Consider the following 20,052-nt stretch of genomic DNA (forward strand, 5'->3'; position numbering starts at 1 on the left):
ACAGACCTTAACTATAGTTCTGATCAAGGGCACTGCTGCAATGTAAAACTCCTTTATGCATTTTTATATTTTATACCTAACCCAAAATTTGAATGAAAAATTGTGTGGCTAATGTATTGCATTATGATTCTGAAAGGAAGTTAGCCTGGAGACTTAAATGAATTTTTTTCAGGGTGGTGACATGTAAAATTGTATATACACGCCTGAGGTGGTCATAGGAAGCTATTTCCCCAATAAAATTGGTTGAGGGTTTTTTTGTTTTTTTAATTATTTTTAAACTAATGCTCTGTGGTTCACTTTAAGCCAGCAAGTGCATTTTGACAGTATTATACAGATTTGTAAAGTACACAAGAGGGACACATCTTAGTCACCTTTCAGAGAGCAAGAGAGAGAGGGAAGCTGAAGGGGAAAAAAGTAGTCAAAAGATATGGAGAATGACAGTGATTGCTTAAAAATAAAACACTTCGCTTTCACTATCACTTAAAAAAACCAAACAAACCAGCCTGAAAATAGCGAGGGTGCAGTTTTCAGAATCATTCGGCATTGGTCTCACTTTCCTACCATTGAAGTTAATGAGCGTTGGCTCTGAGGAGCTGCCACACTCTCTCTCAATCCTTCCTGTGTTTGATGATGGCCCAAAATGCAGTACAAGTGATGCCAGTGCTAGAATTCCGATTAGTGCAAAGCCCTTGTATCTATTCGCTTGCCTGAGGTCGCATGGGAAGGAGTAGCTCCAGTAGGTCATCCCCCTGTGTTTAGGCTAGGGTTGCCAACTTTGTAATATTTAAAAACCGGACACTTCAGCAGGAGTGCCAGAACCTCCCGAGGCCCCGCCTCTTCTCCCAAGGCCCCAACCCCATTTGCTCCTCTTCCCTCTCCACCCCCAGTTGCTCGCTGCTTTTCCCCTCTTCACAGAATATCAGGGTTGGAAGGGACCTCAGGAGGTATCTAGTCCAACCCCCTGCTCAAAGCAGGACCAACCCCCAACTAAATTATCCCAGCCAGGGCTTTGTCAAGCCTGACCTTAAAAACCTCTAAGGAAGGAGATTCCACCACCTCCCTAGGGAACCCATTCCAGTGCTTCACCACCCTCCTAGTGAAAAAGTTTTTCCTGATATCCAACCTAAACCTCCCACACTGGAACTTGAGACCATTACTCCTTGTTCTGTCATCTGATACCACTGAGAACAGTCTAGATCCAGCCTCTTTGGAACCCCCTTTCAGGTAGCTGAAAGCAGCTATCAAATCCCCCCTCATTCTTCTCTTCTGCAGACTAAATAATCCCAGTTCCCTCAGCCTCTCCTCATAAGTCATGTGCTCCAGCCCCCTAATCATTTTTGTTGCCCTCCGCTGGACTCTTTCCAATTTTTCCACATCCTTCTTGTAGTGTGGGGCCCAAAACTAGACACAGTACTTCAGATGAGGCCTCTCCAATGTCGAATAGAGGGGAATGATCACATCCTTTGATTTGCTGGCAATGCCCCTACTTATACAGCCCAAAATGCCGTTAGCCTTCTTGGCAACAAGGGCACACTGTCGACTCATATCCAGCTTCTCTTCCACAGTAACCCCTAGGTCCTTTTCTGCAGAACTGCTGCCTACCCATTCGGTCCCTAGTCTGTAGCGGAGCATGGGATTCTTCCATCCTAAGTGCAGGACTCTGCACTTGTCCTTGTTGAACCTCATCAGGTTTCTTTTGGCCCAATCCTCTTCCCCCGTTTCTCTCCCCCTCTGCTCAGGTTGGGAGGGACTCAACGGTGGAGCTGGGGCATGGAGCTGCAGCTGCCCGACGCAGGTGGGCGACGGCCTGGATGAGTAGGGGCTGGCACGGGTTATGATCTGGTGCCTCCCCGCCTTCTCCGCCTGCATTAACCAGACTTTTGGTGTCCAGTCAGTAGATCTGACCAGACACTGTCAGATCCCCCTTTCGACTGGACTTTCCAGTCAAAAAGCAGACACCTGGCCACCTTAGTTAAGGCCCTTCATTACTGCTGCTTTGTACTGCTCTAGCACCTTCCATCAAAGAATCTCAAAGAGCTTTGTAAAGGACGGTCAGCTTTATGTCCATTTGATGTGTGAGGACATAGGTGCAGAGAGGTTCATATCAACATTTTTGTGCCTGGGTGCCTAAAGTTTTGACACCTATGGCACCTACATACTTATTTAGGCATCTAAATATGTAGTTTGATTCTTCAAGTGTCAGTGAAATTTTAGCACTGAAATGTGGCACTTGTGTTTGAAAATATTGACCAAAGTGGCTTGACTAAGGTTGCACAGCAAATCATGGCAAAGTCAGGAATAGAACATGCGTCTCCCGATACTCAATCTATTGACAGTAACTGTGTGGTGATCGAGGTGTGGATGGTCAGACCTAGTGGTCAGAGCCAGAGTTAGACGCTAGGAACCAAAGCCAGAGCTGGAGTTGGAATTAGGATCACACCAAGGGTTGAGACTGGAGTCAGGGTCAGTATTTATGCCAAAGGTTAAGCCAGAATCAGTATCAGGCATCATGCTGAGGGTCAGGACTTGAGTCAGAGAGCCATGCCAAGGATTGATTCGGAACCAGGGAACAGTGCCCGTGGTCAAGCCAGAGTCGTAGCCCAGTACTGCATCAGGTCAGGAGTTCACTCAGTTGCTCAGACAACTTCCTGTTCCTCTTTCTGGTTTTAGAATTGCACCCAGGCCAATCGGAGGGGCTGAACACCAGGCCAATTGGTGGAGCTGGACATCTGCTCCAATCAGGAGCTTTGTGGACAGAGTCTCTGGTGGGCCAGAGTTCTGCCAGTCCCCTCCCATGCTGGTTCTGGAGAGCTGTCGGGTGGCAGTCATGGTCTGGGTGCTGCTTGGGGACTTGTGGGCCCAAATTCAAGACCCAGGATCCTTCACACCTTGCCCAGGTGTCCACTATTAATCTTGATATTCTCCAGAGCAAGTTTAGTCATAGTAACAGGAGTTGCCAGACTGGATCGGACTGGGTGTCCATCTAATCCAGAGGAAGGTGCAAGAAACCATGTAACTGGCAATTAAGGAATAACCTGCTCTTGGGGGAAGTTTCTTTCTAACACCCAATAGTTAGACATTGTGTTAAGCCTTGAAGCACAGGGCTTAAATGTAGGAAATGCAGTTTAGTGACTAGTTTGTGTATATGTGTTTGTACATATACACACACAAACCCAGAACAATGAAGAAACATTTAAATACTTTGTGTTTGATGATCATAGAATATCAGGGTTGGAAGGGACCTCAGGAGGTCATCTAGTCCAACCCGCTGCTCAAAGCAGGACCAATCCCGAGACAGATTTTTGCCCCAGATCCCTAAATGGCCCCCTCAAGGATTGAACTCACAATGCTGGGTTTAGCAGGCCAATGCTCAAACCACTGAGCTATCTCTCCGCCCCCTGCCCTGCCTGATCATGCTTATTAAAGGGAATCGCAGAGCAGACTAAAATAAGTCTGAGATGGTTACAAGTTCATAAGACACACCTCAGCCCTTTACACTTGGAATGAGGAATGAATGGTAGATGGAAAATTTACATAAATTAAGAAACTAACCATTATTGATCACGCCCAATCATTGAATGGTTAAATCTCTATCTCACTAGATCTACTTAGTGTCTAACCTCCCTGCTTTGCTTTTTCCATCTAGTCCTGAGTGGCACAATTCATCCCTTGTGTAACTGCATTTGCGTACTGGAGCTGCACCACGAATGCAATTGGCTCAAGAGATTAGAAACAAATGGACAACTTTTATTTTAAAAGCTTTGGCGACCGTGTGTGTATTGAGAGCTGACATTTGAAATACAAATAAGTTTTGTTTATTTCTTAGTCCTACCCCATGTTTAGACTGTGGAATTTTTATCACTTGAATAACAAACTGTGTAAATACATGGTTGAAACCTGACCTATGTATTGAACTGTTAAGCCAGTACATCCAGGTGGCAGCATACTCCCAGCCTACTGCAGTGCTCAGACTTTAAACAGCAGTCTCTGACTAAACATAGGGGCCACACACTCAAGCAGGTAATTCAAATATGTAAAGTTATTCAGCATGCATCAGTCCTATATAATGAGGAAAATCACAGTGAAGAAAACCCATTCTACGCTAGAATTCCTCTCTGGCCTGAAAAAATACTAAGTAGGGAGCATGTTGCAGAAAAATGATTGGAATAATCTGAGTTTTAAAGAATGGAATTGTGCTTGGCATAAAATAATAATAAACAATTTTTGAGGTAAAGTTGAAGGATAATAAGCTAAAAATAAAACCAAGAAAGCAGCTTGGGGGAGAGAGGGGATAAAGAAGCAACAGAATTAATGGCCCAAGACTGAATGGATACACAGAGAGCAGTGTCCTTTCCTACCTAGAATTGATCATTCCAAAGCAGCACTTTTGTAGAGCAGCATAGGGATGCAGATAGTGCTGCTGGCCACGTTGTACCTACTCTGTGGATAAATAGAGGCCTTGAATGCCAATGTTAATAGAAATTCCTGGCAGTATAGGAAACTTTAGAATAGGAGGGGACAGGAAGCTCTTTGGTTGGTCCCCTCCCTGCAGATAAAAATAATATGGTACAACTTCTTCCTCCAATTACTTTTCTCTCTTCTGAAATGTATATAGTTCCCATTGCTTTTCCTTGTAATTGATTATATAGTGTATTATTACTACTGTATACCTGATCCTGTGCCCAGTGAAAAATCAATTGGAGAACTCCCATAGACTTCAATGGGGAGCAGTATGGGACCCTCGCTGTGTTAAATAATTTTACCTTCTGAGTTTCACCTTCTAAATTCCTTTTGTTATTTTCCTCTCCTTAAATTAAGTGCATGTCCTTTCTAACTGATTTTGACAGTAGCACAAGGAGCTGTGCAACATCTATCCCCTCTTTGTTGTGTTCAGAGTTACGTGTGTGTCTATAACTCAAAAGAAAAAAGGAGATTAAAAGTTACAAAGGAGCATGGATATAGTCTCTCCAGCCTTTTTATTTGAACAACTAAGATCCTACAATCTGTGTAGCTTTCTGGTTGCCCTCTGCTGTACCTTCTATAAATCTATAATATCCTTTTTAATGTTAAAAAAATGGCCAGAACTGATCAAAGCATTCCAAATGTGGTCTTGGTACACAGTGCTGGAATAACTTCCTCCAGTGTATATTCAGTTCTCCTTTTTTTTTTTTTTTTTTAATACATCCTCAAATGTCAATTGTTTTTCTCTGCTGCATAAAGCAGTGTGTGGCAGGTTTTTGTTTTCATCCTCTCAGATCTGTCTCCTGGTTATTTCTTGGCAGTGCCGAAATGTTGAGGGCCTGATTGTCATTTACACCATGGCCACTTCAATGTTGTTCTGACAGCGTAAAGGGGCCCCTTTGTGTAAATGAGAATTAAGCCCAGTGAGTTCAATTAAAAAAAAAAAAAAAATCAATTGGTCATATTAAATTTTCTTGCACTCTCAGTATTTTCCACAAGCACCCATGCTTCAAGTCTGTGTTGAATCCTCAGTCTTCTCACCCTCCTTTTCCTCCCACACTATGTTTCATCTTCAGAGTGTTTCACTCTCCCACATATTCCTGCTTCAGGTCAGTGATGTGCGGCGTCAAGTGAACAAACGTGTGTCACCTTAGTGATCCTTGTGGAACTCCACTTCCCCACCTTCCCACTTCTCATGCTGTTGCTGCTACATGAGTAGAATATCCTCTCACCGCTGCCTAAACTGATACTTGGAGTCTGGTTGAGTTTCAGTGGGATTCATATTTTGAAATCACAAACTCTTTTCAGAATCCCACCTCGACGTATTTTTACTTACTCAGTGTCTGGTATCGGATCTTGACTTGGTTTCTTCCTTAGAGGAGAAACCATTTGCTTGTATTTTTTCTTCCTCAAAAAAAATCTGACTGTTCCTTATTACAGTCTTCCCTTTGTGAATAACATTCTAGGGGCTTTCCCGTTATAGGCTCTCCAACATGCCCCCAATGCTGAAGTTGCTGTTCCTGTTCTGTATTGTCTTGGATCTTTCCATGGTATCCCATTTGTTTCTTGATCTAGTTCATCATCCCATTTTTGACCAAAGAGACTTTTAAATACATGTTGAAGTGTCCCAATCTCTCACACTTTCTTTGTTCAAAACTCTGGAGCTGGATAAGAGCTTCTCCAACTGCTGATTTCTTGTTTTATTTCATTCCTCAACCCTCCACAAGAAGATGATCAGTGACTTTGTAGTTTCTGTTCTGGTATGAATTTTACAGGGAAATAATGTCTTTATTTTTATCCATCTCTCTCTCTTTGGTCATTGATCTATCTCTGGCTATCACTTAGAGGCTAGAGTACTCTTGTTCCTCATGTACTCAGTCTATTGCATCTCTTATGCAATATTCTATTCTCCATCTCTGGCCCTGATTCTGGAAGCACTGGAGCACATGTTTAATGCTAGACACGTGTAGCCCATTGACTTCAGTGTCTGAAAGACTGGGGCACTCATTTGTATTTTATTTTTACTTTTTAATTTAATTGTGTAACCTTCCTACTGCTTCTCTGTGCCTGACAATTAAACATTTTGCATTCGTATCTCTTAGCCTAAACTGGTGTTTGCTCTGATGTGTTTGTGTCAATTGACAAATTTTGTATGTCAGACTTCTGTATGATATTTCAACTTGATTTTCTTGGATTTTCAAGTAAATTATAATATCCTGGGATGAAAAATTAAATTTATTTTTCCTTCCTCAAAAATATTCTATTTTTCCTTTTATTAAATAAAAAAACATTTTTTATGCACGTTGGCGCACATACATTAATTTGCCCAAGACTGGCTATGGAAACTTGGGAATTTTCATTCTTATCTAGTATTTACTGCACTTTTTTATATATTTTTCCTAGTATTTCTCTAGTTTTTCCACAATTCCATGGTATATGTATGAACCTGTTGTTTTCTCTATTGCATCTCTTCCACTTGCTTATTTCAGATATGCTTAATTTCTTTTGGAATAAAGAAATCCTCTTGTACCTTACATATTATATTTATTGTTAATATGTTGTGTTAATACAGAAGAGTTTTCTCATTCTCTTGAGTTATGGAAGTCCAGGTGTTTCCCCATAGACTCCTGATACCATCATTTTTAACAAACTCTGTAAACAGTTAATGCCATTGTGTATGGCTGTACATACCAGGTATGGTACCATCCGCCAACCATGTGTTGCTCTTTCCAGTGTAAAAAGCAGTAACCAGTCACAACACTGTTGTTTTTCTGTGTTGCTAGGACCTCCTAACTGGGATGGCCAATCTTACTCCTTCCTTTCGTAGGCCTCTTTAATAGGGCATCCAGTATGCACTGGCCAAAGTGTTGCTGAAATGATCTGATTGCATATTCTCCAGGCACTTTGAGTCAACTTTTCGAAAGGGCCTGAGTTCCACTTAAAGCCAATGAGATTTAAGCTCCAAAATGACTTAGGTGCTTTTGAAAATTTTATCCTGCAATGGTTTGGAAACATGGTAGGCATGGATGCACAAATATAGTTAACACATGGCTGTGTTGAATATCCTCACAGCAACTCTTCCCCATCCCACCCTCCAACTTGTACTGCATATAACCAGTTCAGATGATCACTTCGCCATGTGTTACGAGCACATCATTTACTTATAGATGGGATTTTCAGAAGCAATCTGTGCTGACCTAACTGCTCCCTTTGAAGTCAATAGTAAAACTTCCATTGATTTCACTGAGAACAGAATTAGGTCAATGGTGAGCACTTTTGACTATCCCCTCCTATAATATAGGCAGGAACTGAGTTATCTGCTAGTCTTATGGCACTGTCTATGCAGTTGGCCTATTGGAAAATCTTACAGGTTACATTTCAAGTCACAATATTTCTACTGTACCCATTGTTCTTCCAAGTTTTGTTGTCTCAGTTACGACCAATTCTTCCTTCATTGGGGTGGCTACTGCTGCGCTTCTTTTTATGTCTGAACATTCTATATTTTATCTCAAACTTTTGAAGTGGCACAGTACGTCTTCTGTGTAAAAATCGTTGTTAAAAGCAAATCTCTTTGGTATTTGTTTGAATATTTGACTATTTCGCCCCAGTTGATTTGTTGCTTGCCAGTCGCATTTCGGTGCAGTTTCTGATATCTGTGTACAGAACTGTCCCATATTTTCTTTGTCATGTTAGCCATTCTCATGTTTTGGATTTGTTTTTTAAAAATGTGCTAGTTTTTCTTATCACATGCTCAGCCCTCGTTCCTGATTGTTTTTCCTTTTATGAATCTTCTAGGGCCTCTCTTTTGGCTTTCTGTATTCCATTATTTAATATAATTTTCCAACTATTCCCTGTCTGCTGAATGTCTTTCTTCTTCTTGCTGGGCTTTGATGCAAACTTGGGATACCATTTTTCTTTACTTTCTTCAAACCTGGATTGCAGGACCCTCTGTCTACTCTGGGCTGAGATTGCAAATGCCTTTTGGGAGTTTGCCCAACCCAACTTCTCCTCTGGATGCAACAAAAGGCTGGTGTGTAATTTGCATCATTAGTGGGGTCCTACCAAATTCACGGTCCATTTTGGTCAATTTCATGGCCAAAGATTTTTTAAAATAGTTAATTTCATTATTTCAGCTATTTAAATCTGAAATTTCACAGTGTTGAAATTGTAGGGGTCCTGACCCAAAAAGTAGTTGTGAGGCAAGGGGGGTTGCGGTATTGCCACCCTTACTTCTGCGCAGCTGCTGGTGGTGCTGCCTTCAGAGCTGGGCACCTGGAGAGCGGCTGCTGGCTGGGAAGGCAGAGCTGCCACCAGCAGCAGCACAGAAGTGAGGACGGCCTGGTATGGTATTGCCACCCTTAGTTCTGCGCTGCTGCCTGCAGAGTGGGCCCTCAGTCAGCAGCCACCACTCTCCGGCCACCCAGCTCTGAAGGCAGCAACGCAGAAGTAAGGATGGCCTGGTATGCATTGCATGGTAAGCCACCCTTGCTTCTGTGCTGCTGCTGGCGGGGCTCTGCCTTCAGAGCTGGGCACCTGGCCTCCGGCTGTGGAGGCAGCAGAGAAGTAAGGGTACCCCCCCAACTCCTTTTTGGGTCAGGACCCCCAATTTGAGAAACGCTGGTCTCCCCCATGAAATCTGTATAGTATAGGGTAAAAGCGCACACAAGACCAGATTTCACGGTCTGTGGCGCGTTTTTCATGGCCGTGAATTTGGTAGGGCCCTAGTCATTAGTTAATAGAACCACCTGCCTATTTACCTTATATCCGGGTCTTTTTGTCTTGCCTCGTTATTATTTAACATTAATATTGTGGTAGTGCTTGGAGGCCTCCATCATGTTGGGACCCTATTGTGCTAGGTGCTGTACAGACATCTAGAGAGAGACAATCCTTGCCCCCAAGTGTAACTCCGGGTGCTTCTAGACCCCCCAATTCCATGGGAGTTAAACAGGTGCTTAAATACGTTGCTGACCAGGGAGGGAACTTATTACTCACACATATAAATGTTTTGCTGAGTTGGGGCTATACTACCCCTTCTCCTTTGTACTGAATTACCATTCTTTATTCGGAGCCAAAGAACCTACCCCGTCATTCTTGCACCACACCACATTTTTTTTTACCCCTAACTCGGCTTTTACCTACATACAGTGCTTGCTGTACTATGCACTAAAGGCTTGATCCAGAGCCCACAGAAGTCAATTATGAGGCTTTCCATTAACTTCAGTGGGCTTTAGATCAGGTACTAAGGGCTTGGTCTAGAGCAGTGGTCTTCAACCTGTGGTCCATGGACCCCTGGGGGTGTCCAGACTGTCTAAGGGGTCCACAAAAGGTTGTCATTACCATAGAACAGTGGTTTCAACCTGAGGTCCATGGACCCCAGACTATGTCTAAGATTTCCAAAGGGTGTCCGCACCTCCATTCAAAATTTTTTAGGGGTGCACAAATGAAAACATTGAAAACCACTGGTCTAGAGCTCATTGAAGTCAATGGAAAGACTCTGTTCCATTCAGTGGCCTTTTGGACTGGGCCCTAAGTGTTCTTGGTAGAATCGTGTCTGTAAACATTCCACCTTTGAACTAGAATATTACATTGTCTGGCAAACTGCTTCTCAGAAATCAACAGAAGCCACATATACACATGTTAATCCTAGTTGTTTTCCTTCAGGAAGAGCTAAATCTTGCTCTGCTTAAGGAATCTGAGGCTTGGTCTACACTAACCCCCCAAATCGAACTAAGGTACGCAACTTCAGCTACGTGAATAACGTAGCTGAAGTTCGAAGTACCTTAGTTCGAACTTACCTCAGTCCAGACGCGGCAGGCAGGCTCCCCCGTCGACTCCGCGGTACTCCTCTCGCCGAGCAGGAGTACCGCAGTCGACGGCGAGCGCTTCTGGGTTCGACTTATCGCGTCCAGACAAGACGCGATAAGTCGAACCCAGAAGTTCGATTGCCAGCCGCCGAACTAGCGGCTGGGTATAGACGTACCCTGAGAGACTTAAAGCATACTGGCAAAGGAAGAGGGGTGAAATATCCATGCAGAGCTGTAGGCATAAATGTTAACATTGTTTAAACGTGAGCGTATAATCATAATCTCCAGCGGTGTGTGGATAACTTATTTTCTATAAATATTGAAGTGCCGATCAAGTGTAGAATATTTTCATCAAAAGAGCTATAAACCAAAAATAGAAAACAAATGAACACAAATCCAAGTTGAATGAAGAAAATTCAAATATAAATGCACATTATGTTCCTTTCGGGTATTTCCTATGATAGGAAAGTTGATCTTTGGTTCACCTTTTTCTTCCTGTGGGTTTATAAGAGTGCCTCTTTATTTCTGCAGGTTTCACAGAGCAGATTCCACATAAATATGTAAATACCAGAGTTTAAGGCTTTTTCTCTTTTGTTTTTTTTTGTTTTTTGTTTTTTAAATGAGACAGCTGGAGTAATATGCAGCAGACTCTAGGGAGAAGGAAAATATGTGAAATAAAATAAAGTATAATGGATCTTCCAAAAAACCCCACTTCTGGTTAAAAGATTAGCCACATTTTTACCAATGGATAATATTCAAAACATTGATGGGTGAAAATGTGGGCCAGAGTCTCAGCTGCTATAAATACGCCCAGCTCCATTGGAGTGGATGAAGATGCACCTGTTTATTTCTGCTTAGGATCTGGCCCAGAATGCTGAAGATGTGATGGAAATTGTCAGTCTCCTTGTTGCTAAGTAATGGATCAACAAGGTTTTGTTCAGTGATTTACAGGAGGCCTGAATGGCGCGCGCACACAACTGCCTGCTGTGACATCAAAATTATTAGGATGCCAGGCCCTTGTATGGGAGGCTATGTCTAGCTGGGATGTTAGAATGGTTGGGTCACATAACCCAGACGTTAGTCGCTTCCCCCCTTTGAAAGAAAATATACAATGAACTCTTATGACTTACTGGCCAAAAGCAATGCAGAGGAGCACGTTGCCTGCTCTCTCTTTAAGGGAGTAATGGCTTTTAGAGAAGGCTGCTTCAGCTCTGAGCTTGCTAGGGCTGTGCTAATGTGGAGGGAATAGGGGGACTGTTTCGAACAAAAGGAAAACAAACCTTGAGGTTTTAAGGGCGGGGGAGGGAAACACTGTAAACCACTAATGAAATGGTAAACTTGCTACAGAAAGAATGAATGCACAGATGCTAAATGCTGCATTCTGATCAGGTCTGGGTTCATGAGACTTGGATAGAAGAATGTAGGAGAGAACTTAATGCATTTTACCAGGATCCTTTATGTCTAGTCCTTTGTCCTCACTCTACACCTGGTGATAAACCAAGGGAGGCGTGAGACATTATTTAACTCTTCTCCCTGTTTTGTTTTTTGCCTTGTTTTGTTTATCATTTCTAAAGCCTGTATATTCCCCTTTTTGGCAGGGAGAAAGCAAGCAAGCGTTGTACTCTTTTGAAGACAGGTGGGGAGAAGTCCCCACAGTGAGTGCTATGTAGTGCTGCTTGCCTTTTGTTTGTCTTTACTAATTGGTTAGAATGGATGGTATTAAGTTCCATCGAGTATGGGTGTTAGAGAATTCCTACATATCCTGCCTCAGGGAATTATACTTTGGAAAATTAAGTCTCCATCAAAGCAGGAGGTGGTTTGTACAGTTTGTAGTCCCTCTTCTTCTTTCTCTCTTTTCTTTTCTTTTTTTGAAAAGCTTAAGAAAAGAGCCTTTTGTTTTCTTTTCAGGAAAGTTACACTGAAATTCATCTGTGCTGTATTCATCTGCCTTCATTCGTGCCATTCATGGGCAGCTGTCGGTTATATAGGACAAAGCTGGTGAATTCCAAACCTCCACATTCAAAACAGTGTATTGGGAAAGGTTCAAGACCTTTTTTTTTTTTATGTTGGGAGGAAGGAATACTGGTTTTCAGTTTGTGTTCTGAGATTTTTCCCTCCTCTTCTCCTTCCCCCCATGCCCCATCAATCTCATTTCTCTGTCATGATATTTTAATGGCATTTAAAATTCTCTTGGACTTCTTAAGACTTGTCTGTATGACGTCGATGTTTTTGTCACTGTAGCCAAACTTTACAAATATCTTTCAAGGAAACCTGACTGGAAATCTCTTTAGTGGGATTTAAGATGAAATATCCTTTTTAATATTGTCTCACTTCTAAACATCAGCCACTGGAGAATATATCTCATTTTTATATTTTAAAATTAAAATAGTTTCTAATGTTAGGATGTGAATAGTTAGATATTATAGTGAATGCTCCATACTGGAACACTTTGTTTTAGCTAGCTTTGCTAAGGGGTTTCTCCAATAATTCCATGAATTTTAGGGGAAATAACTGTAAATGCTTTTAAAAAAAAAATAGGTTACTCGTAAACATCAGGGGCTTGATCCTCAGCTGGTGTAAATTAGCATAAATCGATGGAAATGCACCAGTTCACACCAGCTGAAAATCTGTTTTGGATTATGCGTCAAATATAGAAGAATGCTCACAGTATATTAACCTGCCTCTATTTCACCGTTTACAGATTTCTTGAAACTAGGCTCCTTTTTATACTGCCTCCATTTTGAAGCCTCTCACTTGATAATTAAAAATAATGATTTCAGTCAACTGCCTTTAACTGTAAAATATAAACTAGATTTGAGATTATAGAGATGAACAAGTACCATTCTTCCCTCCACACCACTTCTGAAAGAAGTGTCTACATTTTCATGATTTAGGGCTTGATCTAACTCCAATCAAAGTAAACAGGACTTGGATCAGGTCCTTAAAACCTCACATTCTCTGACCAACTGGTATAACTTCCCCTTCACTTTCTCCCCAGATTCTTCGTACTCCGAACCTCCTGATGTTCAGCAACAGCTGAACCATTACCAGTCAGCGGCTCTGGCCAGGAACAACAACAACATTAGCCCCATCCCACTTTCTGGGGCTGCTGCAGGAGCTGAACAGAAAACTGAAGCCATCCTTAACTGTGAATTTTGTGAATTCTCCTCGGGTTACATTCAGAGCATTCGGCGTCACTACCGTGACAAACATGGAGGGAAGAAACTCTTCAAGTGCAAAGATTGTTCCTTTTATACAGGCTTTAAGTAAGTATTGTACAAAACAGATAAACTGAAATCACTTCTAACACTTTAAAAGACAAGCACTCTGGTTCCTGAGATGGCTGACTGGAGCTGAAGAGAAACATAACAATGGATAATTAGGGAGAAATACATAAGAACTGCCTTTCCAGATCACACCAGGGTTAATCTAATCCACTTTCCTGTCTCTGTATCAGGGGGTAGCCGTGTTAGTCTGAATCTACAAAAACAACAAGATATGCATCCGAAGAAGTGGGTTGTAGCCCACGAAAGCTTATGCTCTAATAAATTTGTTAGTCTCTAAGGTGCCACAAGTACTCCTGTTCTTTTTGCGGATACAGACTAACATGGCTGCTACTCCAAAAAAAACAACAAGGAGTCTGGTGGCACCTTAAAGACTAGCAGATTTATTTGGGCATAAGCTTTCGTGCATCTGAAGAAGTGAGGTTTTTACCCACAAAAGCTTATGCCCAAATAAGTCTGTAAGGTGCCACCAGACTCCTTGTTGTTTCCTGTCTCTGACAGCATTCACTACTTCCTGCTGAAGAGGAAAGGTGCAAGAAATCCCTGCAGTAGGTTGTTACAGAATAGTGTGTCCACAGAGAATGATTCTTCCCGATCATCTGTGGTTAGAAGTTGGTTTATGCCTTGAAGCATGAGGGTTTATGTCCCGTCAGAAAACTCCTGTGTGTGTTTTTGAGGGCGTTAGAAGCCAGCATGAGATGTGAGGAAGGCAGATGTTCTAGTGAAGTTCCCACTGATTGTCTAAAGAAGTCTTTATCATATAACTTTATAATCTCCTCCCTTTTTCTCCATCTAGTTCAGTCGGCAGAAGTGAAACACATACCCAAAAGTGTGTGACGGTATATTTGAATATTTCATCAAATCGGTTAAACACCCCCAAAATAAAAACTCAGTTATTTCTATGTATTTCCAGTTCCATAGTTTTAGACTGTTGTTCATCACTTATTATTATTACTCCTTTCTCCAACCAATAACACTGGACAAAACAATACGGTCTTAAATCAACATATAATTAAATATGTTGACACTTGTGACATGGAGGTTTGCGTTCCTTAATGCAGTGTTTCTCAAGCATTTAGGGATTAGGTCTTTCCTCTCAGGAATGTAGAAAAGTCCCATCCTCTATTCATTATGGAGAGTGAAACACAGAAGAACACCCGTTGAAGTCAATGAAAAGACTCCTATTGACTTCAGTGGCCACTGGACCAGGCCCAAAGCCAGCAGAGTTTGTCATTTTCTTGCTATAATAGACTCATAGAATATCAGGGTTGGAAGAGACCTCAGGAGGTCATCTAGTCCAATCCCCTGCTCAAAGCAGGACCAATCCCCAACTAAATCATCCCAGCCAGGGCTTTGTCAAGCCTGACCTTAAAAACCTCTAAGGAAGGAGATTCCACCACCTCCCTAGGTAACCCGTTCCAGTGCTTCACCACCCTCCTAGTGAAAAAGTTTTTCTTAATATCCAACCTAAGCCTCCCCCACTGCAACTTGAGACCATTACTCCTTGTTCTGTCATCTGGTACCACTGAGAACAGTCTAGATCCAGCCTCTTTGGAACCCCCTTTCAGGTAGTTGAAAGCAGCTATCAAATCCCCCCTCATTCTTCTCTTCTGCAGACTAAATAATCCCAGTTCCCTCAGCCTCTCCTCATAAGTCATGTGCTCCAGCCCCCTCATCATTTTTGTTGCCCTCCACTGGACTCTTTCCAATTTTTCCACATCCTTGTAGTGTGGAGCCCAAAACTGGACACAGTACTCCAGATGAGGCCTCACCAAAGTCGAATAGAGGGGAATGATCACGTCCCTCGATCTGCTGGCAATGCCCCTACTTATACAGCCCAAAATGCCGTTAGCCTTCTTGGCAACAAGGGCACACTGTTGACTCATATCCAGCTTCTCGTCCACTGTAACCCCTAGGTCCTTTTCTGCAGAACTGCTGCCTAGCCACTCAGTCCCTAGTCTGTAGCAGTGCATGGGATTCTTCCGTCCTAAGTGCAGGACCCTGCACTTGTCCTTGTTGAACCTCATCATGTTCCTTTTGGCCCAATCCTCTAATTTGTCTAGGTCCCCCTGTATCCTGTCCCTTTCCTCCAGCGTATCTACCATTCCTCCCAGTTTAGTGTCATCTGCAAACTTGCTGAGGGTGCAGTCCATGCCAATCTCCAGATCATTAATGAAGATATTGAACAAAACCGGTCCCAGGACCGACCCTTGGGGCACTCTGCTTGATACTGGCTGCCAACTAGACAAGGAGCCATTGATCACTACCCGTTGAGCTCAACGATCTAGCCAGCTTTCTATCCACCTTATAGTCCAAAGGTCCTTATATCAAGCCAACAGGAACTGTAAATTCCTTAGTGAAGAGTTAAGCAGCTTGCTGCATTTACAGGCTCCATCACTCCTTAATCCAAAATTATTGAACCACTCAAGTTTACCAACGCCTCCTCCACAGCTGGCCTTGTAGCCACATAGGTACATAGTTAACTTCTTAGGTATGAGTGTGCAGTGTATCTGTCTTCTACATGTGCAGCTAGTAGTATAACTTGCTGCAAAACATTTACTGCTAACTAAAGTCTATTTATATACCAAATCTGGAGCATGGTGTTTCAGCTGTTTTTGAGTTAGGCCCACAAAAGAAAGGTGGCGAGAATGTTTCTGCTGCCAGAGTGATATTTATCTTCAGCCTTGTGACTCCAGAACAGTTGAAGGAATTTTGCTCAAATTTTCCAAACATGTTTCGCCTTTGACAGAGACCGGGCATGGAAGTTTTCAGCCCAAAGACCTCTTTTGAGCATGTGGAATGGAAATTCTCTTGCTCCATTAACTATAGCCCCGTGATCAGTGCAACCACTGTAATAGAATATTTTGTCAGAGTACGTGATGGCTATGTAAGAGTAAATCCTGCAAATACATACACACGTGTTACTTGTATGAGGAGTCCCACTGAAGTATCATGTGGCTTTACACAGACAGGAGTAAGTAGCATCTGTAGCACTTTAAATAGCATTTCAGTGATAGAGCTGTGGCACTTGAGGTGTGTAGACCTATGAAATACTGATTTTTATCTCTTCTGCTTCTCCTTACTTTATAGATCTGCTTTTACTATGCATGTGGAAGCTGGGCATTCAGCAGTTCCTGAGGAAGGACCCAAAGACCTTCGCTGTCCTCTTTGCCTGTACCACACCAAATACAAACGTAACATGATTGACCATATAGTCCTGCACAGAGGTAAAGACATCCCTTGTAGTATTTGTGTCTGACAAAGAAAACCTTGAACAATACCTGTTTATTTCAGGCCCATGAAATGAAGTTTTCATCTGAATGTGAACATTAAAGTGTTGAGTAGCCCAGAAGCCTTTGCACATATTTTTAGTGATGTATTTTGTTTCTTTTCTATGAAATACAAAGAATTAGACCAAAGTGGATAGAGGGCAGATTTGAAATTTCCACCAGAAATGTTTACAATCATTTGACATCTGGTTAGCATGTGTTATGCTTCTCCTATCACTCTGTGGGGCAAGATAGCACCCTGCTCACCCAGAAACGTGTTTACCATATGAATGTATTTCTAATGAGTCAATTATCTAAAAATCTCTGTTCCATATACATTGTTAAAGGATGGGTCTATTCCATCTGCACCGTCCTCTACCCTGGACACCCCAGAAGATCCCATTAGGACTTAAAATATCTTTCTTCACCACACCTGCATCAACTATACTTCGGAGCAAAAGTGGCCAAAACTTTTTAAAACAATTAAGAGCTGACTTTGAGATTATCCTACTCTATTAACCACAGGCTTGAAAGTCCAGAAGAGACAGCTGTTTGGACACTCTGGGCTGGGATTCCTGCCGAAAGTTATCACACTTGATGCTTATAGATGGTCTGTTGGCTGCCTAAATCCAAACCCATGTGTGGGATGGCACCCTGCCTACTCCCTGCCTACTCGCAGGTTAAGCAGAATCTCGCAGTACGATATTGATGCTGTGGGTTTCAAATGCCACCTTTTCCTGGAGGAGATTCTTCTTGTGTGGCAGCCCTGTCACACAATGTACTTCACTATATTCTGGGCTGCTTCAGGTTTAGAAAGGCTCCAAACAATGAAGTAGATCGAGTTGATAAGTACTTCCGGCTGTTGGAAAGACTGTATTGAAGGGGCATCTGGGAAGATCATACAGACCTTCCTAGGACTCAAAAGGCATGTGATAGAGCAGACCTGGGCAAAGTGGCCCGCAGGACCGTCCTGTCCGGCCCCTGAGCTCCCGGCCAGAGAGCCTAGTCCCCGGCCCCTCCCCTGTAGCCACGTCGCCGCGCGGGCCACGCTCTGGCCCGCCGCTCCCGCTGGGCAGTGTGGGGAGTGCAGCTTGCTCTGGCCGGGTTTCGTGGCTGCGAGCTCCTGCTGCTGGTAAGGGGGCGGGGAGCAGGGGGGTTGGGTAAGGGGGCGGGGGTCCTGGGGGGCAGTCAGGGAGGAGGGGGCGGTTGGATGGGGCAGAGGTTCTGGGGGGATGGTCAGGGGATGGGGAACAGGGAGGGTTGGGAGTGGGAGTCCTGGGGGGGCTTGTCGGGGGACGGGGGTGTGGATGGGGTCGGGAGGGCAGTCAGGGGGAGCAGGGGGGGTTGAATAAGGGGGTGGGATCCTGGGGGGCAGTTAGGGGCAGGGAGTCATGGGAGGGGGTGGTCACAGGACAAGGAGCACAAGGTGGGGGTGTGGATAGAGGTTGGGGCAGTCAGGGGACCGGGAGCGGGGGGGGTTGGATAAGGGGGTGGGATCCTGGGGGGCTGTCAGGGGGTGGGGGTGTGGATAGGGGTCGGGACAGGAGCAGTTAGGGGCAGGGGGTCCCGGGAGGGGGTTGTCAGGGGATGAGGAGCAGAGGGTGGTTGGATAGGGGGTGGGAGTTCCGGGGGGGCTGTCAGGGGGCGGGGGTGTGGATAGGGGTCGGGACAGGGAGCAGGGGGGTTGGATAGGGGGTGGGGTCCTGGGAGGGGCGGTCTGGGGACAAGGAGCAGGGGGGGTTGGATGGGTCGGGGGTTCTGAGGGTGGCAGTCAGGGAGTGGGAAGTGGGAGGGGGCGGATAGGGGGCGGGGGCCAGGCTGTTTGGGGAGGCACAGCCTTCCCTACCCGGCCCTCTATACAGTTGTGCAACCCCAATGTGGCCCTCGGACCAAAAAGTTTGCCCACCTCTGTGATAGAGCCAGCTCACGGAGTGTAAAAGCTTGGCAGGCAATGGCACTCGGTGGTGAGCTCATCCTCCAAAGGTGTTATCGCACTAGACAGCCCAAGTCTGTTGATCTGCAGGATCCGTCTTCTGTGGCTTTTGAGAAGGAGGTAGGTTAGGCTGTATTTGGGCTGTTAGAGGCATCACTGAGGAATGTGTTTATCGGCACTTCTGAGGTATTGATTGGGTCAGAAGAGTTCACTAGATATAGTTTGTGCGAGTTGTTTTATAGTTTGTGTGAGTTGTTGTTGTCGTCATTACTTGTGTTACCGCACATAGGCGCCCTAGTGAGGTTGTTCTCTATCCTGTGTTTGTATCTGGACTGTGCGATTAGGCATAGCTTTTAAAGTGTGAATAAACAAGCGTAGAGAAGAGAATGGATTGCAGCGTGCTACACCTGGTTGGAAAACTTCCACTGATGCAAGATTTTTGAGGAAAACTGCAAATGTTCAATAATCTTTGGTAGCACTTTACATGTTCAAAGCACTGTGCAGACATTAACGAGTTGATCCTCACAACACCCCAAGGGAGCAGGCAGATAACTATTCTGTGAAACTGTGGGTCAGTTCCTTGGCACCACTGCAGCGACTTTGCAACTCTCCAGCCACGCAGAGCAGCCTTGAACCCCTGTCTTGGTGAGTCTTCAGGTAGAGCAGAGCTGCCTGGGCAGAGAGATGCTGTGAAGCATCTCTCTGCCCAGCTGCCAGAACAGTCCCCTAAGAGTTATTGGTGGCTGAAAATAATAGAGACCAGACCATTTGCTAGATGGGACCGTGTGTGCGCGTTAGCACATTTACGCTCCTTGCTGAGCTGCACTTCTGTTTCCATTTTCCAACAAGCACTATAAGATAGAGCATCTTTCATCTCAGTTCTAATCTGGCCCTGTGAAAAGAGACATATGTTTTGTCTTTTAATTTTATCCAATTTATCCAGTGCTCCTGTCGTAGATCTCTAGACATACAAAATAAAAACTTGAAAACAAATACATGAACTTGATAGTCAACACTACTGAAAGACCCCTCCAAAAAAGGGAAAAAAGCATCCAAACTTAATCAAGTTCTTCTACCCTCTCCATGCCCCATCCTTCATTGTAAATAGGCTTTGTGAATGTTGTTGCAGTGAATCCTACAGAAAGGCCCTTTTACACCATGCAGGCAGTGTAAAGAGGCCTTAGTGTAAATGAGAATTGGGCCTGGGAAGATTCAGATGATGTCCGCTTTCAAGGGCCTACAAAGAGCGGTTCTTTCATACACATAGCACCCAAACACTAAAGGACAGCCAGGTCAATACC

At 43.8% G+C, this 20,052-nt stretch overlaps 1 protein-coding gene across 2 annotated transcripts in view; it reads left to right on the forward strand.

Moving 5' to 3' along the window:
- ZNF462 (zinc finger protein 462) overlaps nucleotides 1–20,052 on the forward strand; it is a 58,728-nt gene that overhangs the window by 23,974 nt on the left and 14,702 nt on the right. For both annotated transcript variants that reach the window (XM_065406472.1, XM_065406473.1), the window contains exons 7-8: nucleotides 13,264–13,531; nucleotides 16,640–16,776. In XM_065406472.1, the coding sequence (XP_065262544.1) occupies nucleotides 13,264–13,531; nucleotides 16,640–16,776 (405 nt within the window). The remainder of the gene's footprint in view (nucleotides 1–13,263; nucleotides 13,532–16,639; nucleotides 16,777–20,052) is intronic.

This window comes from Emys orbicularis, chromosome 6 (genome assembly GCF_028017835.1).
Source record: "Emys orbicularis isolate rEmyOrb1 chromosome 6, rEmyOrb1.hap1, whole genome shotgun sequence".
NCBI classification, from domain to species: domain Eukaryota; kingdom Metazoa; phylum Chordata; order Testudines; family Emydidae; genus Emys; species Emys orbicularis.